The following is a 20,080-nucleotide window of genomic DNA, read 5'->3' as shown; positions in this document are numbered from 1 at the left end:
TATTGACTGCATTTACTTAAAAATACAGTGAGAATAGTAATGCCATATAATGAATAGGTTTTTTTTTTTTTAATCTCACTGTAGCTCAGTTGCCTGTTCCTATTATGTGGACAAGTACTGTGTTGAAATGATGCAATAGTGGGGTGCTCCTCATTGTGTCTAGTTTAACAGTCTCTGAAAACGTCTGAAATGTTCTTGAATAATGGAATGCATCATTATAGCTGGCTAACCGCAGGTTAATTGATTTGTTGAAATGTTCAAAAGGTACTGTTTTTTGAGAAGGAAGAAATAGGAGAGAGTTCCCCTTTTTGCAGGTGCATATGGAAATGATTGAGTGGTGAGCATGTTGATAAAGCATCGAGTCTGAATGGATGAAAACACTTTGTTCCTTTGCTCAGTCTAAAATGGTATGCACCATTTTGTTACAACTGCTTTTAGGTGCTACATTTAACTGCGGTGTTTGAGGCATCCATATTTTCTGAGGTGTCCACAGGTGGTCGTCAATCTAGTTTCAAATAAACAAGTGTCAACAGAAATGATCTTGGGGGACAAACTGACAATTTTGAAAATGAATAGGTTTGAAAAATTGCATATGGAAAGACAGCCTTTCTAAGAATTTTGAGGGTGAATAAATAAATATATAAATAGATAAACAAACATTTGCAATTTGGAGTGAAAACAGTGTTCAGAGCAGTGCATTGTATTGTAAGTGGGTGGCCAGCTCTGAAATCAAATGAAAAATGTGAGGTTAGTTGCTCTGAAGAGAACAGGAGCAACACAATCCTCCCCAATGCATTTCATAATACTGCACAAAAAAAATAATACTGATAAAATTTGAATTTGTAAATTTAAAATTTGTAAATTCTTAATTTGAATTTAGCTAAAATTGGAGCCATTTTTTGCGGTTCTGCTTGTTCAGCAAAGATATTCAAAATATTCAGTTTCTCTTCTTTTTGCTAGAGAGATCATTATCTCAGATAAGTGACTGTTCTGAGGATGGAGCCAGTTCCTGGCAGATGTCCCTGAATGCGGTACACTCGCCTAAATATCCCCTCTGGTATGCAGAACAAAAATGCAATAATTGGGTGTGATTTTAACAAGGTTTTGTTACTATCCACCATGCAGGAGATCAACTTTAAAAAATCTCGCCAATATTAACAATATTTAAGCTAAGAAATCATTAAATTAATTTAGAATTTTTTTAGCAGAGCCTATCTTCATTTATTCATGTACCGAAGCTTTGCTCATTAGAGAGGATTGTTACATAGTATTGTAATATTTCTGAATAAATATTGACAGTTTTCCTTCACCACCACCACCCGTGGGTGTGTGCAGTATGTGTGTCTGAACTGGTCTGAACTTGTCTGAACTGGTTTAGGAGAGCTCACTGCAGTTGGGTACTGTTTGATAGGCACAGTAAGCATGCCTGTTTGTGGCTTCAGCAGCACAGACAGTGGAAAATCTGTCGGAGGAGGACAGGTTGATGTAAAAACCCAGGCTCTTTCTGAGGGGCTGGTGTCATCTTTCAGCCCTCCGAAAAGAGGCAAAAGGTCACGTCACAGTAAAACCCTGTCTGGGACTGCCAGCACTCTGATCAGCCGCGTCACGTATTCACCGCTTTGCATTCAACAAAATGAGATCCTGACAAGTTTCATCAAGCCTCCCGGCACGGCAGACGCAGCTCACCTGTAAATGAGTTTTTTCCCTGAATACCTGTAGCTCAGCGGTGTGCCATGAGACCGATAGCATCCATCCATCAGCGGTGATGATCACTTCTCACCCACAGGAAGGGAACAGCACGTCAGCTCCACTGTCCTTCAGACTGGATGTCCGGGTACCGCTTATGCCAGCAGGAATAAAATACATCTGATATTGTTACTCATAGATTGCATTTACGCAAAGATTTATGTAGGATTTGTGCAAGATCACACAATGATTCATCACCCCAGTTAAACGGGTTCAGTGGAATGTCCAGATTGTTTGCCTTGCATTGAGGTTGCTGGGTCAATACCAAGGGGGTAATTGGGGTAATTGGGACAGCAGCCTTGGGTTTTTGGCTGGGGTCCCACCCAGGAGGAGGGGAGGGAGCCATCTGAGCCCACACGGCCTCTGTCCCCTTCCCAGCCCCTTCCCCACACGCCTTCTGTCACTTGAATTTCCTTAGTTTGTTTATGAATTATAGATCAATGTTCTGCCTCCTTAGAGAAGATCGCCAGGAGCCTGCCGCAGCTTTGCTGTATCCACGGTGCCCAGGACTGCTGCTATGGACAGCCCCTCTGTGGCACGCGATAGCACGCTATTTTTTTTTCCCTGTGGCCAGGGTATTGATGGGAAGGGGAGGGTGGGAAAACTCTCCCTCGTTCCTAGAGCTGGAGGAAGCAGGTCCATAGGGGGCGCCTTGTGGGGGGGGCGGGAGGGCGGAAGCTCCCGGCATGTCTGGGATCAGGGGCTCAGGCAGGAAACACCTGCCATTTAATGCCCTACACCTTTGCTGCCTTTAGCCAGGGCCCCATGTTGCCCCGGCCTACACCCCAGAGAACCCTGAGCCACACCCCCAGGCCCCACCAAGACATACATTGACCAGACAGACATTGACCTCTCAGCAATTCCATCACGCACGCCAGGGAAAGGTGAGAGCCACGTTACAGAACCCACGTCAGCAGCATAGTGAGCACAGCACTGCTACGTTTCTAATCTTCCTAACCTAGAGGGGCTCATTATACCTTATTTCATTGAAAGTGGGGAAAGGTTCCCAAAGCACAGGGAAAGGGAGGGGGGAATTTGCAGTGAATTCTGTAGACGAGTCTGCGCATCCGTGCTTTCCGCGTGTCCCCGCAGGCTTCGGTGCGGTCAAGCTGTACCTGAATTCAATCAGCGGCAAACCGCTCCGGAATGAACCACATCGGCCGTTAATTAGTTTGCGGGAAACGATTTGTCTGAACGTTACTTGCGCGCGCAAGCTGCCGTGCGCAGCATCGGGTCTTGATGAAATCGAGAGTCATGAGACGGCGTTGCAGAGTGTTTTTGCATTGCCGTCTCCCCGCCGCTCAGCGTGGCTTTCTCTGAAGCTCATCGTATAGTGGGTCTCGGAGATAAAGGGCAAAGAGCACTGAAAATAGATGGGAGACCTTTTTGCAACATGATGCATCTACTTATAAAGCTTATGATTCCAAATTATACGTATGTCTTTATATGAATAGTGTGGCAGCAAAGTACAACTGAATGGACATATTTTTTTATTATTTTTCTTCTTGTGGGCGAACTGTAGCATATTACTGAAAAACAAGATGATGATGCTTTCAACTACTCTGTGTCTGCTTCAACATTTACAGTAGTTACTACTTAAATATGACTTACTCTTTATAAATCTTATTTAATTGTTTTCATGCCCGACCTGTAGCATAGCCAATTGAAATGAAAAAGACAGAGCAGCCACTTTCATGAAAAACAGTCCAGCAGGAACTCCACAGAGCAGGAGACCATAGCTGGGGTTGCAGTTTGCAAACCGCTTATCGCACCTGCCTGTGCACACTTGTGCTTCCAGTGGTGCAGAGAGCACAGCACCTGTTCGCAGGTGGCGAAATGTGATATGGTCAGGTGCATCATCCCTCATCCTGAGTACAGGTGTGCTGTGGCACCAGCTCAAGGAACCTCAACATCCCTGAGTGCTCAGCTCTAAAAGTGAAGGGTTCTGGTGGTTCTGTCATGGTGTGGGGTGCACTTGTTCCCTTAAAGGCATGGTCACTGACAATCATTAGTTAACGGTATTGAGTGATCACCTTCATCCCATGTTACAGCATGTTCATCCAGCAAAAAGGTGTCTTTCGTTATGGCAAAGCCCCCTTTCCCTGAGCATTAGTAGTCACCCCCTGGTTTGAGGAGCGTGACACTGAAATTGTCCATATGTCACGGCCTTCTCAGTCATCAGATCTGAACCCAACCGAGCGTTTATGGGACATTGTGGTACGATGCCCGAGACAGCATTTTCCACTTCAATAAACTGAGTTGATTGACTTTCTCATAGAGGAGTAGTGTCACTATCCTGCTGCAGAAATGCTGACTCTATGCCATGGTACATACAGACCGTATTGGGCGGCACATGGTGACCCAATGCCCCATTAAGTGACTTTACATAGATTCATCTGTTTCCTTGTCCACTCCCTGTATGAACAGATTCCTAGTCATTTCATTTTATTATGTGAAGTCAAGTATTATTTTGGATGCTTCATTTAGACAAGTGTTATCTTTACTAATTGATGTGTTTTGCATGGAGCCTTTGGAACACCTATTTTTTCTGAAACGCCAACCCTGTATATCATCATTGGAAAAATAGTAGCCACCCCATCTCCATTGCTTTGGTGACATCCTAGGTTTCTAGATGTCTAGGTAAATGTCCGGTTTGATTGATCAATACTCTGCCCACCCCAGCCCAACCAAACCCAGAATCACAGGACAAGCCACAGCTTATAGTTTTAAAATGTGGTTTCTGTGCCCTTTGATGCCGATGGACAGGCAGAGGCAGCCATGTTGCCTGTTTGTACCTTGTTGGCAGCTTTGGGAGTTTCCTAGAAGACGTTATGTTTTACATTTAGCAATGCAATAAAAATGGTGAAACGATGAAACCTATCCTGGTTGGTTTACTCTGTGTAGCAAGCCACAGCTTGCGGCAAACATTTCACCTAAAAGGTCTGATTAGAAAAGGCCTATGTAGGCTAATCAAAAAAATCCTACCTTCTCTATCGAGAAATACACATAAGTAATTGTTGACACAAAATATAGTTGTGTCCTTGGCAACATAATGAAAGCTAATTAAGGAGATGTGAGTGTAGCTATAACAGAAAACACACTATTAGGTGACTAATTTGTCTCAAAGCAGTTTTTTTCTCCCTACAAAAATATTCAGCTTTAATAGTTTTGCTTTCCTGTGTATCATTAGCATCAGCATTCCAGTCGTGCTTTTGACCATTTTTGGCTTTTTTTGCTGCTGCTGCTGTTGTTGTTGTTGTTGTTGTTTTTTTTTTTTTTGCTTTGCATGAATCATCCCCATGCTATACAGGTGATAGGCCTGTGTTGGTGTCGTCTCCCTTCACGGTAATGTCACAACCACGCCAGTAAACAGTTCATGAATCATAAAACTTTGGAGGACTATCAGCCCCCTAGCCTACCTTCCTCAAAAACAAGGAGGCCGTGGCTTTACGAGCGACCGCCGTTGTGTGTAATTTTAGAACGGTAAGTAAAGTAGAAAGGCTGCCATTAATTGCATGGCGCTGCCTTAGCAAACACACAATGACCAGTTCAGTCAGCATGATGTTCTTTCTTCTATAAAAGGAAAATATTCTGATGCCCTCCACATGCTTCAGTCTGGCCTTCTGGCCAAGGCTAATCCTACTAATTGTGGCACCAAGGCCGCTTTGGGACAGAATGAGAAAAATACCGTATAGTCACTCTGTACACCTCCGCCACTTTGTACGGGAGGTTGCCAGAGTCGCCGGAGCATGTGACCCCGGCATGACTGGACACAGTGCACTGCTGTCTCGTTCGACGGCAGTAGATATTTAGTTTAACACATGCTACATTTTTTCCCCCCCCTTTCTCAGTACCATATTCTTCCTTGGCTTATTCCTTGTAGTGTGGCTTCATCTCCACGGGAAGACTTGAGTAATCACAGCGTGATATTGGTAGGGGGCGGAAGAGGGGGGGCAGGTCATGAAGAACTGTGAAACTTCTGTGTGCTTTCGGAAATGAGAGAATTTCCCAGAACAACAAAGAGCAGCATAAACAGCAACAGACTGTTAAAGCCATCGGTGGCTCATCTATTTTTTTTTTTTTTTGCTTTACTTTTTTTAATTTATTGCCATAACAGGCTGACTTTGAAAGGGGCTGATTTTCATAACCTTTGCAAGCTGTAGTCTTATGTGTTGCTTGATGTTTATAGAAGCTACTTTAGTAAAGTGTCTGGCTTTAAGCTACGACTACAATGGATTCAAAATAAGACTTCAAACCTGCAACTCTCAGTCTCTAGTGCTCTAACAACTACACAATAATCCTAACCCTTGAACCCTGACCACTAAGAAGCGGTATTGTCCCACATGGTTACATACTGCCATATTTGCTGTCAGCCTCTCTCCAGTCTTCTCCTTGGCGTTGTGTGCTGTTCAAAAGGTACAAAAGTCTGTTTTCTGGAAGAAAAGAAACATCAGCAGTTTATTTTACAGATGCCATTTCACAGATATGCATATCAAATTAGTACACAGCATTGTTTTTTGTCTTGTCAATATGTATTTGAAAAAGAATTGCAGGGAAACTGTTTGGTGTATTAGCTTATAACATGCACACATGATAACAGCAGCCCTTTTTTAATTAACTTGACGTGTCGAAGCCATTTGCCTTGCTTTTATGTCCTCGTAGACCTCCTCATAGAACCTGTCTCTGCGCTGGTTCATTTGACATGGTCTAATCGCTCCCTCTGTCCCTCCCACCCCTGTTGCGCTCCAGGAGCCCGGTCTCCTACTTCACGGAGGACAGCATCTATGAGGTGCAGCTGCCCAAAGTGGACAAGACGAGCCGGGAGCTGTTCGAGAGCCACATCCAGACGGGGCAGGGCCTGGTGAGGACGCTGTGCCGGGAGGATGTCCTCATGTACCGCGAGTACATCAAGAACAGATACATGTAGGGAGGCCGGCGTGCCAGGTCCCGGCTTCACCCCTGTCTGCCCGGCAGGAGAGGGCAGGAGGCAGCAGGCCCTGAGGGGCTGCTCCAGCAGAAAACCTCACTCTAGGAGCGCAGTTACATGCAGAAATTGGACTGTGACTGTCGTGTCTTTTTTTTTTTTTGCCAGTCATTTTGGCTATGGAGAAGGAGATAGGGGTATGAAGATTCAGTGGAGACCTCACTTTTTGTCTTTTTTCTTCTGAGTTGATATTGCAAAATAAATGTGTCCTTTGATCAACACTGTCCTCATTTAATATCAGCAGCAATGTCCGTGTGCACTGAGTCGAGTCCGAGTTCACACTGTTCAAGTGCAACAGAAATGAAACTGTGCTTCACGGGGCTTGCATGAGTGGTGCATTACAATACCTCATATTACAATACTTTATACAGGCAGTGGTACAGTTATAAATGACCTAATTTATATTTACAGGGATGTATGAGCTGTATTGGATAGCCTTTATCCACTACTGGCTCTATTGATTATTTTGTTTTGATTTATTGATTTGACTCTTGTGATGAATGTAAACCAGTAACTGTGCACCTGTGGGTCACTGTGACACAAAATGAAGCAAAAAAAAAAAAAACAAAAAAATCCTTCCCTTTGCCAGTATGTCTGTGATGACACAGAGACTTTCCACTTGGGGAAAAACAGGTAGAAGCCGCTTTTTACTCTATGGACCCTGCTCCACACAATACTAAAGTGAGCATTAAACGGAATTCTGTTGACTCATAGGCAGCAGGTGTCAGCCAATGTGAGGCGCTGTTGAGCTCAAAGCCTTTTAGATTGGTGGTAGAATGGTTGCCATGGAAATCGAGGCCGTAGCCATCAGTCCAGTGAGAGTTTTATTAGGTGATCTTCAAGTATAGATCTGTATGTGATGCATAAACTGCACGTGAGGAGTCTGAAGAGTGCCACCGATCCAGAGCGTCCACCCCCTTGCCCCCCGTATAAGCCCAAGCCCTGGAACACATGCATCTCCTAACATGCCACACTTGCGCCAGATGTTGGAGGTGTCGCTCTTGCCTTAAGGAGATCTGAAAAGTAAAGGCGACCTGTGTTTTCATCCTAACGTGTCAGGGTGATTTTCTTCTTTTTTTTTTTAACCCACCAGCTGAGCCCTGTGTCATACCCATGAGAAGCTTTCCTTGTTTATGGGCCAGGCCAGGAGAGATGGGACATGCTCGTCTGCTCCCTCTTTCAATATCTTTCTAACAAGCGTCTCTGATCTCTCCCCATCCTCCCTCTTGCCCCGGCAGTCAGTAAAATCAGCGATGGCTGCTCGTGGAGCACGCACTCCCGACCGACTGCAGCCATAGTGCAGTATTGGGCCACATAAGAGTGACCTCAGCACTGGTCATTTTTAGCTCCCCAAAGCGAACCCCCCGAAAAGGGACATAAATATCAGCAGGGAGGGTCAGGTTTTTACATAAACCGCCAGTTCGCTTGATGTTTGTCTCCTCTAAACCCTGCTCTCATGTAAATGCCGCTTGTTTTGGTGTCTGGATCAACATGTCCTACGTTCAATTATGAAGTGTTAGTAATGACCCGCTCAGCCTCACATTCAAGGAATTTGTTTAAAAAATCGATGAAACGCAAACCCTGTGACTCTGCCTGCCCTCGCCACAGACTGGTTTGGTAGGTTGTATATGTTTATTGTCAACTGCTAACGAATGAAAAGGAGAATGTTTTTAATGCTCGTGTTAGATCCACATTCCTCTCCCTCTCTCTCTCTCGGGGAAATACAAGAAGCAACCAGGGTTGCTAGGATACTGCAAGGCAGATAGTGACCATAATATTTCATAGCTCAAACACTGCACCGACTTGAACTCTGCAGTTCAGTTATTTAGATGAGCGGTACTCTCCATATTTAATCATAATTTGAATACGTAGGGATAAAAACATGCTGGAGAATCGACTTGTGAAATGTACACAACACGGAAAAAGTAGAAATGTCCCATTTTAAATTAAGCAGTGTTAAAAACTACATATTGGAAGGAAAAAAAATGTACTGATTCGATCATTTTTTTTCTGCGCAAAAATGGGTAAAAATGTCTTAATATTACTAATATATGTAAATATGTTCACAAATAATGCATGTTCAAGTCTACTACATTCAAGAAAGCGTGAGGGTCACATTTCTGGATGCATTGCACTTATCGCCTCTTCAGTGGGTGGCTTTAACAGTTACGACACCTGTTCCAGGCATAGGCCTTATGGGTCTAAGTTCAAAACTGTCTGTATGACCAGGAGCCCACTTCAGCAGAACAAACTGGGGATGGGGGTAGGTAAGTCGACCACGGTCCCCGCGTTACGTCTCTCTGGGTAGCCTGTGACCTGTTTGGGTGCCTATGAGTTACCCAGATAGTCTCAGGAGGATGTGTCTGTTCCATCATCTGTCTCTCGGTGCACTGTGGGACTTGTAGTGTGGGACATAGTCATGGCGGACGTGTATGTGCAGCGGAGTATTGCATTTGCCTCACTCGGTGCTCCTGCACAATTCAAGCTACAGTGATTGTCTGACACTTTGTTTTGGCCTTTGTCAGTAGCAATGCTCCATGCCATACATTTGACGAGACACCTTCCCTGGGTGCTTCGCTGACTCATTTGCATATGCTTGTTCCTTTTGTACATGCCTCCAACTGCGTTTGGCAGAGGGAGCTGGTCCTTCTCAGCCCACTTACAGCATTAGGGCACATGTGGGGCTCTGACTGCCTCATACATCTACACCCCCCTTTCAGACTGACTATGCAAATATTACATAACAAACCTTGTGTAGCACAAAGCACAAAGGAGTTCCTTTCACTGCCTCATGCAAGGTTGCTTTTCCTTTTTACTCCCTAAAACCGATTTGATTTTTATTATTTTTATTGTTGTTTTTCTTTTTTACACCATTGAGAAATCAGCACATCAGGCAGCAAATTTTCCTGAGACAGGAGGTGGGTCCACACCTCTCCACTCATCTGTCATGTCTAAAAAGGCTGATTTGTTAGGTCTAAAGCACTGCTTTTAGGCAAACATCCCCTTTGGCGAGTGTGGCCAGGATGACAAGGGGGGCCTCAGAGTGAAACTGTCCCTGGCTCATTGTTGACTGTGGAACATCCTGTTAATTGCAACAGGATCTTTCCACCCACCCTGCAGCGAGAGGGTCGAGGAACGACAGGTTCCTGCAAAGGGAAGAGGAGCTGAAGAGTGACGAGCCGTGTTTCGAGATGGAATGAGACGACGCTCTTCACAGAAGAGTGAAAGGCAGACTGCACTTGTTAAGACGCGTGCAAATATCGCATGTCCCCAACGGTGACATTATGGACTGGCCTTGAATAGACACACCAGCAGGTTCAGGTACATTAAGGACATTGTGCTGCAAGAGCAGGTGCTTCTCTTATCCAGGAAGAGTTGCATGCGTATCCTGCATTTTGCATGCTGTCCAGTGGTGCATCCGGAGGTTTGCTACAGCAAATTCAAGTTTGGTATGTTTGGTTAACAGACCACGAGGTTATTTGTTTTGCCTATGTTTCCTTATGCTGAGTGACCTAAATGACTTGTGTTAGATATATTGCCAGTTTACACAGACATTGCATTCCAGTACCTTTCTTGATGGCATGACAGCAAAACCTCACCTATGATCTGAACCAACAACCTGGTAGATACAATCCAAGTTTCCTGGGCAGGATACCACAAGACTTGTTAAAGCAGTATCACTTTTTAAAAGGCACCAGCTATAATCTCTATTGCATTATATCCTGATTTAAGTGGCTGAACACATATAGCACTGTGGCCCCACACTGACAAAAGCACATTCATCCTTCAGGAGTAGGAGGTGGGAGTACAACAATCAACTTTTCTACATGAAAATATTTCCTTAAATTAACTGTGTATCAATGAGCAAAGCCAAACTCATGCATTTCAACTTGTATTTCTGCTAACCACAATGAATGAAATTATGTTTAGATGTACTTGTATACTAGCTGTAAATAAGCTGGACCTAAAGTCTTTACTGTGTGTTTTCGCTGTAAGCAGCACTGATTGTGTAGTTCAGGTGATGTTCCTGTTTTAAGAGGACTGAATCTCATTCCTCAGACTAGAAACCATTGTTTATTAAGTTAATTAGCATGGCATTCAAATTTGATGTGATTGTACATGTTAACAATACATGATCGGATGGGAAAGATATGAGATGAAATTAGTATAGTATGCATGTATCTAAAAGAGAGAGAATCGTGGATTAATTCCATCTCTCAAAATATAGCTGCTATCTTCTTATCTCTCGAATTTTGCTGTGCTTTTCCTTTATGTTGATACCAAACATTGCTTTTTCAGGTTATCCTCACGTAGATATTTCCACAGCATATTTGCCAGAATACTAAGTGAGGATGTCTACGTTTGACTTCTTGAGACAGCAAATGCAATCATCATTATATCGATATCCTGCATCGAAAGAATGGGTCTATTGCCTTGTCAGCCACAACTATTTCTCGAAGCATGTGATCGCGGGGCGACTTTTCTCTGTGTAACGGTTTTGACGTCACAAGGGTTTATTAGCAGTCCGTGCGCTGCCACCAACACCAGTTAGACTCCACTCTCGCCCCCCTGCTAAATGCTCCGCATCGCAGGTGCCCGCTCTTTCTCTCTCATGCGAGGGAAATATCACCGAGATAAAGGCTTTGCCTGAGGGTTTAAAGAAAGCTGCTGCTTTTAAGTCTTCACTTTCCATGTGCAAACTAAGGTAAGAACGCTTCTGCGTTGTATGCGATATGCATGTGTCTATATTTATGTTTTCTCTGGCATCCACGTACGCATTCGCCGGGGATTTATGTGCTTCTTTCTAAGGCGCCTGAGTTTTCAGCACCACGGCTAGCGCCTCATTCGTGGATGCATATAGCAAAAATCATTGATGTGGCTGGCGGCACTGCTCAGGGGTTGTTTTGCTGGTACTAATATTAACTCTGCATCTATATTAACTGTATATTTGTTAGGAATTGGACAGATGTGAATGTATGTAAATGCAGACGCGAACCAAATATTTTAAGATTTGTGCACGCAATCAAGGAAGAGTAACGCGGTTACAACTGCTTTATTTTCTGTAGGAGTAAATAATTGTGGAGATATGAACGAAAGCCTGGAGGCAAATGGAACGGCAGTGGCAGTCCCTTGGATTGAGGCCACCGACGGCAACCGCAGTTTGGAGCTATCCTCCGAGACTCTGGACTTCCCCATTAACCCCTGGGACATAATGCTGTGCATGTCGGGGACTGTGATCGCCTGCGAGAACGCCATCGTCGTAGCCATCATATTTTACACGCCAACTTTGCGAACACCCATGTTTGTTCTCATCGGAAGCCTCGCCACCGCGGATCTCTTGGCAGGGATGGGATTGATATTAAACTTTGTGTTCCAGTACTTAATTTCCTCAGAGACTATCAGCCTCATCACTGTAGGGTTTCTCGTTGCTTCTTTCACCGCATCTATCAGCAGTCTGTTGGCCATCACAGTCGACCGCTATTTCTCTCTGTACAATGCCTTGACTTACTTCTCAGAAAAGACGGTACTGTATATTCACATCATGCTATTCGTTACATGGGGAGTTTCGCTCTGCTTAGGACTTTTGCCCGTTCTGGGATGGAACTGCCTGGCGGAGCCATCAACCTGCAGTATCGTCAAGCCGTTGACCAAGAGTAACGTGATTTTGTTGGCAATTTCGTTTTTCGCCATATTTATCATTATGCTAACCCTGTATTTCAAGATCTGCAAGATTGTATGCAGACATGCCCATCAAATCGCTCTCCAGCAACATTTTTTCACCACTTCACACTATGTGGCCACAAAGAAGGGTGTCTCGACACTTGCCATCATTTTGGGGACGTTTGGGGCGAGCTGGCTTCCCTTTGCCATTTACTGCCTTGTGGGTGAGCACGACTACCCGTCTGTGTACACCTACGCTACCCTTTTACCAGCGACCTACAATTCAATGATCAATCCAATCATTTATGCCTACAGGAACACGGAGATTCAGCGATCACTGTATGTCCTTTTTTGTGGCTGCTTTCAAACTAATGTGTCTTATCGGTCGAGATCTCCAAGTGAAGTCTAAGTGGTGTGTTTTTACTTGTTTTTTTTTTTTTTTTTGCACAGTGACAATCTGCTTTCTGTTGATTGTGTCTGCTACCCTTGAGAGAATTCTTCGCTAACTGTACAGTATATAAGGCATTGGCACTTTACTGGGTCTCGGTACAGCTAAGAGTCCACTTTAAATACTGTGAACAAGGTATTTTCGTTGTAAAAACTGCATTATGAATGTATTTATACAAACAACTTAAAAAGAAGCACTTTATTTTGTGTATTAAAATGCCAAAGCAGTGTTGCATAGGCCTATATGTTAAAAGTTACCACTTTGTATTTGTCAGTACTGTTGGTCATTTTCTATTTTGTAAAATTGTCTATGATGTGCATTTTATACAAGGTGAGAACATGAATAAAAAGTAAAACCCTGAGATCGTCTCACGTGTATCATTGCCAGAAGTGGGGCTGAGTCCTGTGCGCTCAGGCGGCAAATGCGCTTCAGGTTTTGTTTGGATAAGTTAATGGTAAGTACCCCGCCGCGTTCGAAGGGCTTCAGTTTGTGTCCAGTCTCATTTGGAGATGTCTGTCTAAAGAAGAAAGAAGCTGAGAGAGTCTGGGTGGGAGGTCTGGAGAACAGACGCAATTTGGTCAATTGCTTTGGCGGCTGCAACCGATGAGGAGTAATTTTCATTTACCAAAAAAAAAAGAAGACAAAATAATGACATAACCAACACATGTTGCATGTTTACATAGACTCTCGCGTGGCTATATTTTCTGAGCATTGCAATGGCAGTAAACAGTAATTAATCAACAACTAAAACATTTACATCTGATGGGATTATTCGCAGATGCGTTAAATATGAGATGCTATGAATTATAAAACCATATACAGAAATTGAAATGTTTTGATGTTTTTTTTTTAATCTGCGTATAGATTGTAACTTAGCTTTACAGTTCAACTATTACAGGGTGCACGCTACCCCTTGAATCAAACTGAATTTAGATACCGGTTTCCTTGTCCTACCATACGAAAATTTCCTGCAGTATAATGGTACTAACTTCCCTTACTGACCACTATGACTACGTAAAAATCATTATTGCTCCGCAGCGATAGTATAGTAGTTGACTGTTCTATAGTTTCTCAGTAGATATCTCCGATTTGCCAGTGCTGGCGAGCTTTTTGTTACAACGACACTAGTTCAGTTTAGCTTAATAGTTTATTTAGCAGGGACCATGTACGACTCATTTACACCAGGTCTAGCTTTGTAGCTCATTTGCATCTTCATTCCTCGGGTCGAGGAACGTCACAAAACAAAAATCCCGTTAGTCTGGCTATACAAGACCACAAAACGAACTTCGCTGTGCCCATTGGCATTACTGACTCAGACTTACTGCCACTGTTCGAGAGAAGAAACTGCGCACCGCACGCTCTGCGCGGTCAACTGTCAATCTCTGCAACCTACCGAGGAAAGTTGGTGGGGCGGGGGAAGGCTTACCCAGCAACCACAGCTCAGAGCCCACCTACACACCCTAACAACCTTTGTTCAGAGTGTGGGGGTGCTGAAGAGCGGATGATAAATGGGATAGACCCATTATAAGGGACCGCCGATGTGCTAGAAATTCATTATATAGCATATACTGTACGTGCACACTTAAACTTCACAGCTTCTTTGAAGCCGCTGTCTTTAAAATATATCTTTCATATAGTCTCACGACAGGGAATTATTTATTTAATAATTAAGATGTAAGCCACTGGACATTGTAGGGGCCATTTTTGTCTCCATGATAACAAAGCCACGTCTAGTTAATGGTATAAGCAAATGCCATTTGAAGGTCTAAGGGATGTAAAATGAATGATCAGATACAGCATATTAAACCGAGTGCATTATTATATAGATACATCAAAAGATTACTGTATATCTACATCAGATAAACCTATTTGTAGGCAATCCAGGGAGCGAGCAACATAAATAAGCTATTGTAAAAGAATTATCATTCATGACCAGGAGAAATCTCATACGAATACAGGATTATCTGACTTTCTGCACGCTGGAATCTGCCCACAGGGGTTATTTCTAGAAAGGGCATGAATCCGGCTTGTGTCCTCCAAGCTGATGTGGCTGTGCCAACTCAATGAGACTCGTGTCAGTTATCCTGCAATGTGTTTAAACAGACATTAATACCAGGTTATAATGCTGAATGTTCATTATGATAAGGGGATTACACAGAGTTTCTCTTGCCCTGATTAAGGAAAGATCCCCTCCCTGCTTCACTGTTGGTACATATGTCCCCATCCCATTAGAGAGTTACATGTTTCATTCCACTAGAAGACACTTTCCAGCTGCAATATCACAGCAATAGCTGCATTGTTTATAGTGACACACTTACACGAGACCGAACAGCAATATCCGATTTGTGTGTTAATGCTACCATGCTAATGCAATGGATATTACTAAATGCACTGAAGTATGTGTTGACTAAAATTTCTTGTGAGTTCTAAATATGCGTTGCTTCCGTAGAAAGATTTTTGTGGGTTTTTCTGGCCTGTTGTGTCACTGTTGTTGGAGGAAGCAGTACAGTTCACGCAGTACAGTTTCCAGTCCCATAATCTAACTGCTGTAGTTTCAGGCAGCTTCACAACGTCTGAATCATTAACCTTTCTTCGCAAACGGGTCTAAACTCCTGTAGAATGGACACTGAGAGCTTGCCTGCCGTCCTGTAGTAAGAATGGCAGTTGTAGAAAAGAGCAATAAAACATTTCGTTCAAAAGCAATGAGAAGATTCTTTAAAAATTCATCAGCGGTGTCTCATCTGAGGGTGCCATTGTCTATGTTTAATGTTTTATTCAGCGTCACTGTGCTTTCTCTATGTATGGAAACAACAGAGCCAAGGGCAGACAGTTGGTTTACCATCGTCAATGCAATTCATTAATATATTAGCACCATCATCAGCAGTGGTAGCACTTGTAGGTGTAGTATTACTGTTATTTGTAGCAATAGTGCATATTAATGTTTCATAATATTTTATGTTATTATTTGTTTGGCATACACCCTTATCCAAGGCAACTTAGATATCTTGTACATTACAGCTACTGTAGATACTTACAACAGCAATTTAATGTTAGTACCTTGTGTATTTGTACAGGGCCATTCCTGGCTAAACCTGGGATTTGAACTTGCAACTCCTTAATCACAAGTTCATTAATCACTAGAATACACTGCTTCATAATGTTCATTGACATCATTGATATATTGATCTTCAGTTCATGACGTACACAGGTATGGATTTGAGGGCTAACACTGGTGTGTCCATTGTAATCATAATTATAAGAGAATTTAATCTGTGGTCTAAATAAGCAAGATGATAAGTGAAATTAAATGTAAACGAAAAGGATATAGTTGCTTCTTGAGGTCCCTAATTTATTCACTGTTTCACTCTTCATTTAAAACTATTCAAAATCCAGGTGTATGAGCAGTTGGTTTGCCACTATCAATGCAATTTTCCAATGGAGGATAAAGCTTATTTCATCATTGGCTTGGGGCTATATCACTTTAAGAAAAATACAAGGATTAAAACAACTGCCATAAACAGTAATGAATCTCAGCCAGCCCGAAGAAGTCATTAATCTTGTATTGGCACCATTAAGTTCTGTGTGACCTGGTGAGGTGACTCCTCCTGTTTGCGTCTCACTTGTTAATTGTGTTTACTCCACTTCCAGACAGTTTCCTCTCCTGGGATCAAGATATCTGTTGTAGAACTCCACACTCTAATCAATTGCAATCTAGAAAACTTCGGCCAAATTATCTATACCCTTGCACCTTGCATCCTTTTTTCCGATGTTACAAAGATTCATGCAGTCACATTTACCCTTAAACACTAATGCCCCACAATCACTGTTTTTAAATGACTAAAACCAAGAGATTTCTCCTGGGGAGGTTCAGGGATTTAAATGTTAAATTTAAATCCCCTTCAAATCCCCTTAAATGTTCGGAAAGACAGTCAGCAATGGCTGGACTCAGTTTACTATGTTTAAACTGGTGGCAGTGACCATGCCTGCCATATAAACCGGCAGCTTTGTTAGTTTCACCCCTATACAAGCTCTGCTGTTCGTCTACAAACACAGTTGTGTGTACTCTGCGCCTGTTAAACAGCATCTCTGTCCCCCAGCCCCTGCTGGATCTCTGTGAATCTCTGAGGCCCCCGTGGCCAGTGTGTATCATCTGTGTGTTTCATAAGATTGTATGTTATTATTTTTGGCTCATCCAAGGCAACTTAGATACAGCTATTACAGCTACAGTTACATTACAGTTACAGCTATTATGGATATTTACAATAGTAATCTGATGTTAGTACCTTGTGTAAGTATACGATTTTGTTCCTGGTACAGCCTTGGATTTGAACTAACTCCTTAAGCAACCCCTTAATCAAGTTCTTTAACCACTAGAATACACGGAAAAGGAAAATAAAGGGAAACTTTCACAGGAGGCACCGTTTTGGCAAGAAAGAAAGCAACCTATATGGGATATTTATATGTAAATGTCAGCCCTTAATGATGCTTAGATGTCTAACACCTTAGTTCTCTTAAACAAGCAACTGTCAAATTATCAGGGGTGATTTACAGACACCCACATCCCCTCCTCCCTACAACAGGTGATTTAGGGTGACATGCAACACAAAAGGAGCAGGAGATTTCCAGGACCCCGGGTGAGAACCCCTCCCGTGCAACACTGCTTATGTCATTATTCACAGGCTGTGTTCTGCGTATGATCAGAACAGCCCATCTCAATGCAATCATTTTCATCAGCTGGAAGCATGACTGATTCTTTTATTCAGATATGTATGTGGTCATGGAAAGCAAGACATGTCATGCAGTTCTTTTTCATCTTTATGTTAGCGAAGGCTTAATAGGAAGTGGGTGTTAGCAGGGACCTCCCACAGGCAAGCATGATATCCGTGTGCTCACGGTTACCGGAGTTCACATGCTGTATTGAAATGAACTGAAGGAGTTTGGTGTGGGACACAGTTTGCAAATTTGTCCGCAGATTTATTTGACAGGGCGGTTACGTCACAGTGTTCCCGACTGTTTCTCAGTACATCCTCCATCCCGAAGATGAATTTTTGCGAAGCCCTCAGAAGATCCCTCTGCGGACCTGGAATGAACCGCTCCATTTGATGTCAAACCTCCTCGCACGAATATCTCCGCTCCCCCAAGTAAGTGCTTTGGGTATTGGGGAGGGCTCTGGTGGAGATAGGTTTGAGGACTGATCTGCCTCAGTCCTCAGCCTTCAAAGGACCCCCCCCCCCCACCCCACCCCCTCCCCTTTCCCTCCCACACTGGGACACAGTCCGCTTCAACGCAGACAGAGGTCCTAATTAAAGCATGGCAGAGTGTCTGCTCTTACACTAGCTTTTTGCTGTCATTTTTTGCTGGTGGAAAATCCTCTCTGTTGCTTAATGTGACAGAGACAGATTGGCAAACAGAATCTGAGTGAATGCTTTGTGTCCTACTCTGATCTCCAGTCCACCTGACATTCTAGGGTGCATGTGTTCATGTTTCGTGGGTTTCACTGGATATTGTCATCTAGCACCTCTGTGCTGTTTTGAGACTTTTTTTTTCAGAGCCATGAGCTGAATTCAAAACAGCTGTAAGAATCACATATGAAAGGAGTGCACTTCATAACAGAGAGCTTTGTGCCTGAAGCTGTCAAAAGAGAGCCATCCTTGTCTAGCCTTTCATATACAGTATTTATTTCTGGGCAGCTTGCCCTTGACTGGATAGTCATCGCTGCTCAAAATGTTCGACCGTGTCTGTAGCTTCTGATGTATATATAAAAAATAAAATAATTAAATAATTAAATCTGTTTTGGGGAGAGCTCAGATGAAGAGCATTCTCATTATTTTATAATCCCAAGTGCATGGACTTGAAATGAGACCAGTTAGCGGTACCAGGTATTCATCAAAAATAACACACCAACAGAATTAAGAGGGCTGCCTTGTCTTTCACCTTTCCTTCCTTCAGTTCTGACAAGAATAGGATTGAGGCTTGTATCTCTCCAACACTATTATATCTTTTTTTTCCACAAATGCAAGCTATTAAATGGATATGGTTTTCACTGGTGCTGTAGATAAATTAGCACATATGGGGGTGTTGTTGAGTTTCAACACAGATTGTTTTTAACTTATTGTGTTACTATGACAACCTATCAGCACATTTATTTTATTAAAAAGCATATCTTAGTGGGTATCTCAATTATGGAAATCCAAGACGAACACACAGTGTAACACATTGAATATGCCATTGGTGTTTATTTTGACACTTATATATCCCTAGGTCAAGAAATTCTAAGATAACTTAAATTAATTTTAGAATTTGATTTGAGTTTTTATTTATTTATTTTTTTGAGTATTTATTGTGAAAATGTTCAACATGACATGACAGGGAAGCAGGTTTGCTGGGATCTCAGCTTGACTTGGAGTCCACTCATCCAGAGAGGAAAGCACATCAGCACGGCTGGCGGACAGCACTCAGAGGCCCTCCTCTTTGGACCTTCTGGAGCAGTAGAGGCCAGTCCTGGTCATGGGGGCGAGGACAGCGAAACCCCGGATCCAGCCGGGGACAGGGTCAGTTTCAGGTAGAAGACCTTTGAATACTTCCCAGGAGGCAGACCTGCAGGTAGGCGGGGAGGAGCGAGAGACAGAGAGAGGGGAGGAAGGTGGGAGATGCACACAGCTGATACAGCGGGAAGGAGAGGTTAGTGGGCAGTCTATATGCATCATTTACTGGTTTGGATTGATTTGGGTAGGAATTTCTTGCCCTCCCAAACTTCAGTTACCAAACTTCCATTTATTGTGGCGTTTCATCTTATCTTTTCATATCCTCTGCAAAACACTACAGAACTGTCTGAACAGGGGAACAGTGGAGAGAGGGTAGCGTCTGATTTCAAGTGTCTGCCTCAGAACGCTTGGCCTTCCGCTCTCATTACAGGTGAGCCGAGCGCTGTAAATTCAAATACTGACTGGGGTTTTGAGTGCATGATTTCCTCTCCCAGCGTATCCAGAGAGAGCTGGCACCAGTCTACCTGAAGAGGGAAGCCGCTTATGAACCTGGACTGGTAACCATAGAAATAGAATGACTTGTCTCCTGAACAGTGAACCACAGAAAGTATGCAATAGCAGGGTTTATTCACTAAGGTTTATTCACTTCAAATGGAGCTATCATCTTAGTTATGGTAAAGTAGTGATTCTGTGTCTGTTAGGGCTCCAAAAGAAGCTTATAAAAATGAGTCCCTGTGATAGCACTACTTTTTTATA

The 20,080-nt window shown here is 43.1% G+C and overlaps 2 protein-coding genes across 2 annotated transcripts in view; both read left to right on the top strand.

Moving 5' to 3' along the window:
* fig4a (FIG4 phosphoinositide 5-phosphatase a) overlaps nt 1–6,777 on the top strand; it is a 53,408-nt gene extending 46,631 nt beyond the window's left edge. The window contains exon 24 of the mRNA XM_036550181.1: nt 6,496–6,777. Coding sequence (XP_036406074.1) covers nt 6,496–6,673 — 178 coding nt within the window. The 3' untranslated portion in view covers nt 6,674–6,777. The remainder of the gene's footprint in view (nt 1–6,495) is intronic.
* A 4,590-nt stretch (nt 6,778–11,367) lies between these two features.
* LOC118792688 (G-protein coupled receptor 6) lies at nt 11,368–12,800 on the top strand. Its single transcript, XM_036550589.1, has 2 exons — nt 11,368–11,435; nt 11,797–12,800. The coding sequence occupies exon 2, from the start codon at nt 11,817–11,819 to the stop codon at nt 12,798–12,800; it is 984 nt and encodes a 327-aa protein (XP_036406482.1). The 5' UTR covers nt 11,368–11,435; nt 11,797–11,816.
* The last annotated feature ends 7,280 nt before the right edge of the window (nt 12,801–20,080 follow it).

This window comes from Megalops cyprinoides, chromosome 17 (assembly GCF_013368585.1).
Source record: "Megalops cyprinoides isolate fMegCyp1 chromosome 17, fMegCyp1.pri, whole genome shotgun sequence".
Taxonomy (NCBI): domain Eukaryota; kingdom Metazoa; phylum Chordata; class Actinopteri; order Elopiformes; family Megalopidae; genus Megalops; species Megalops cyprinoides.
Note: the sequence above shows the minus strand (reverse complement) of the source record. Positions and strands in the feature narration are given on the sequence as shown.

What these genes read in the sequence shown, in the direction of transcription:
- LOC118792688 (XM_036550589.1), top strand. Translation starts at nt 11,817, where the DNA reads ATGAACGAAAGCCTGGAGGCAAATGGAACGGCAGTGGCAGTCCCTTGG.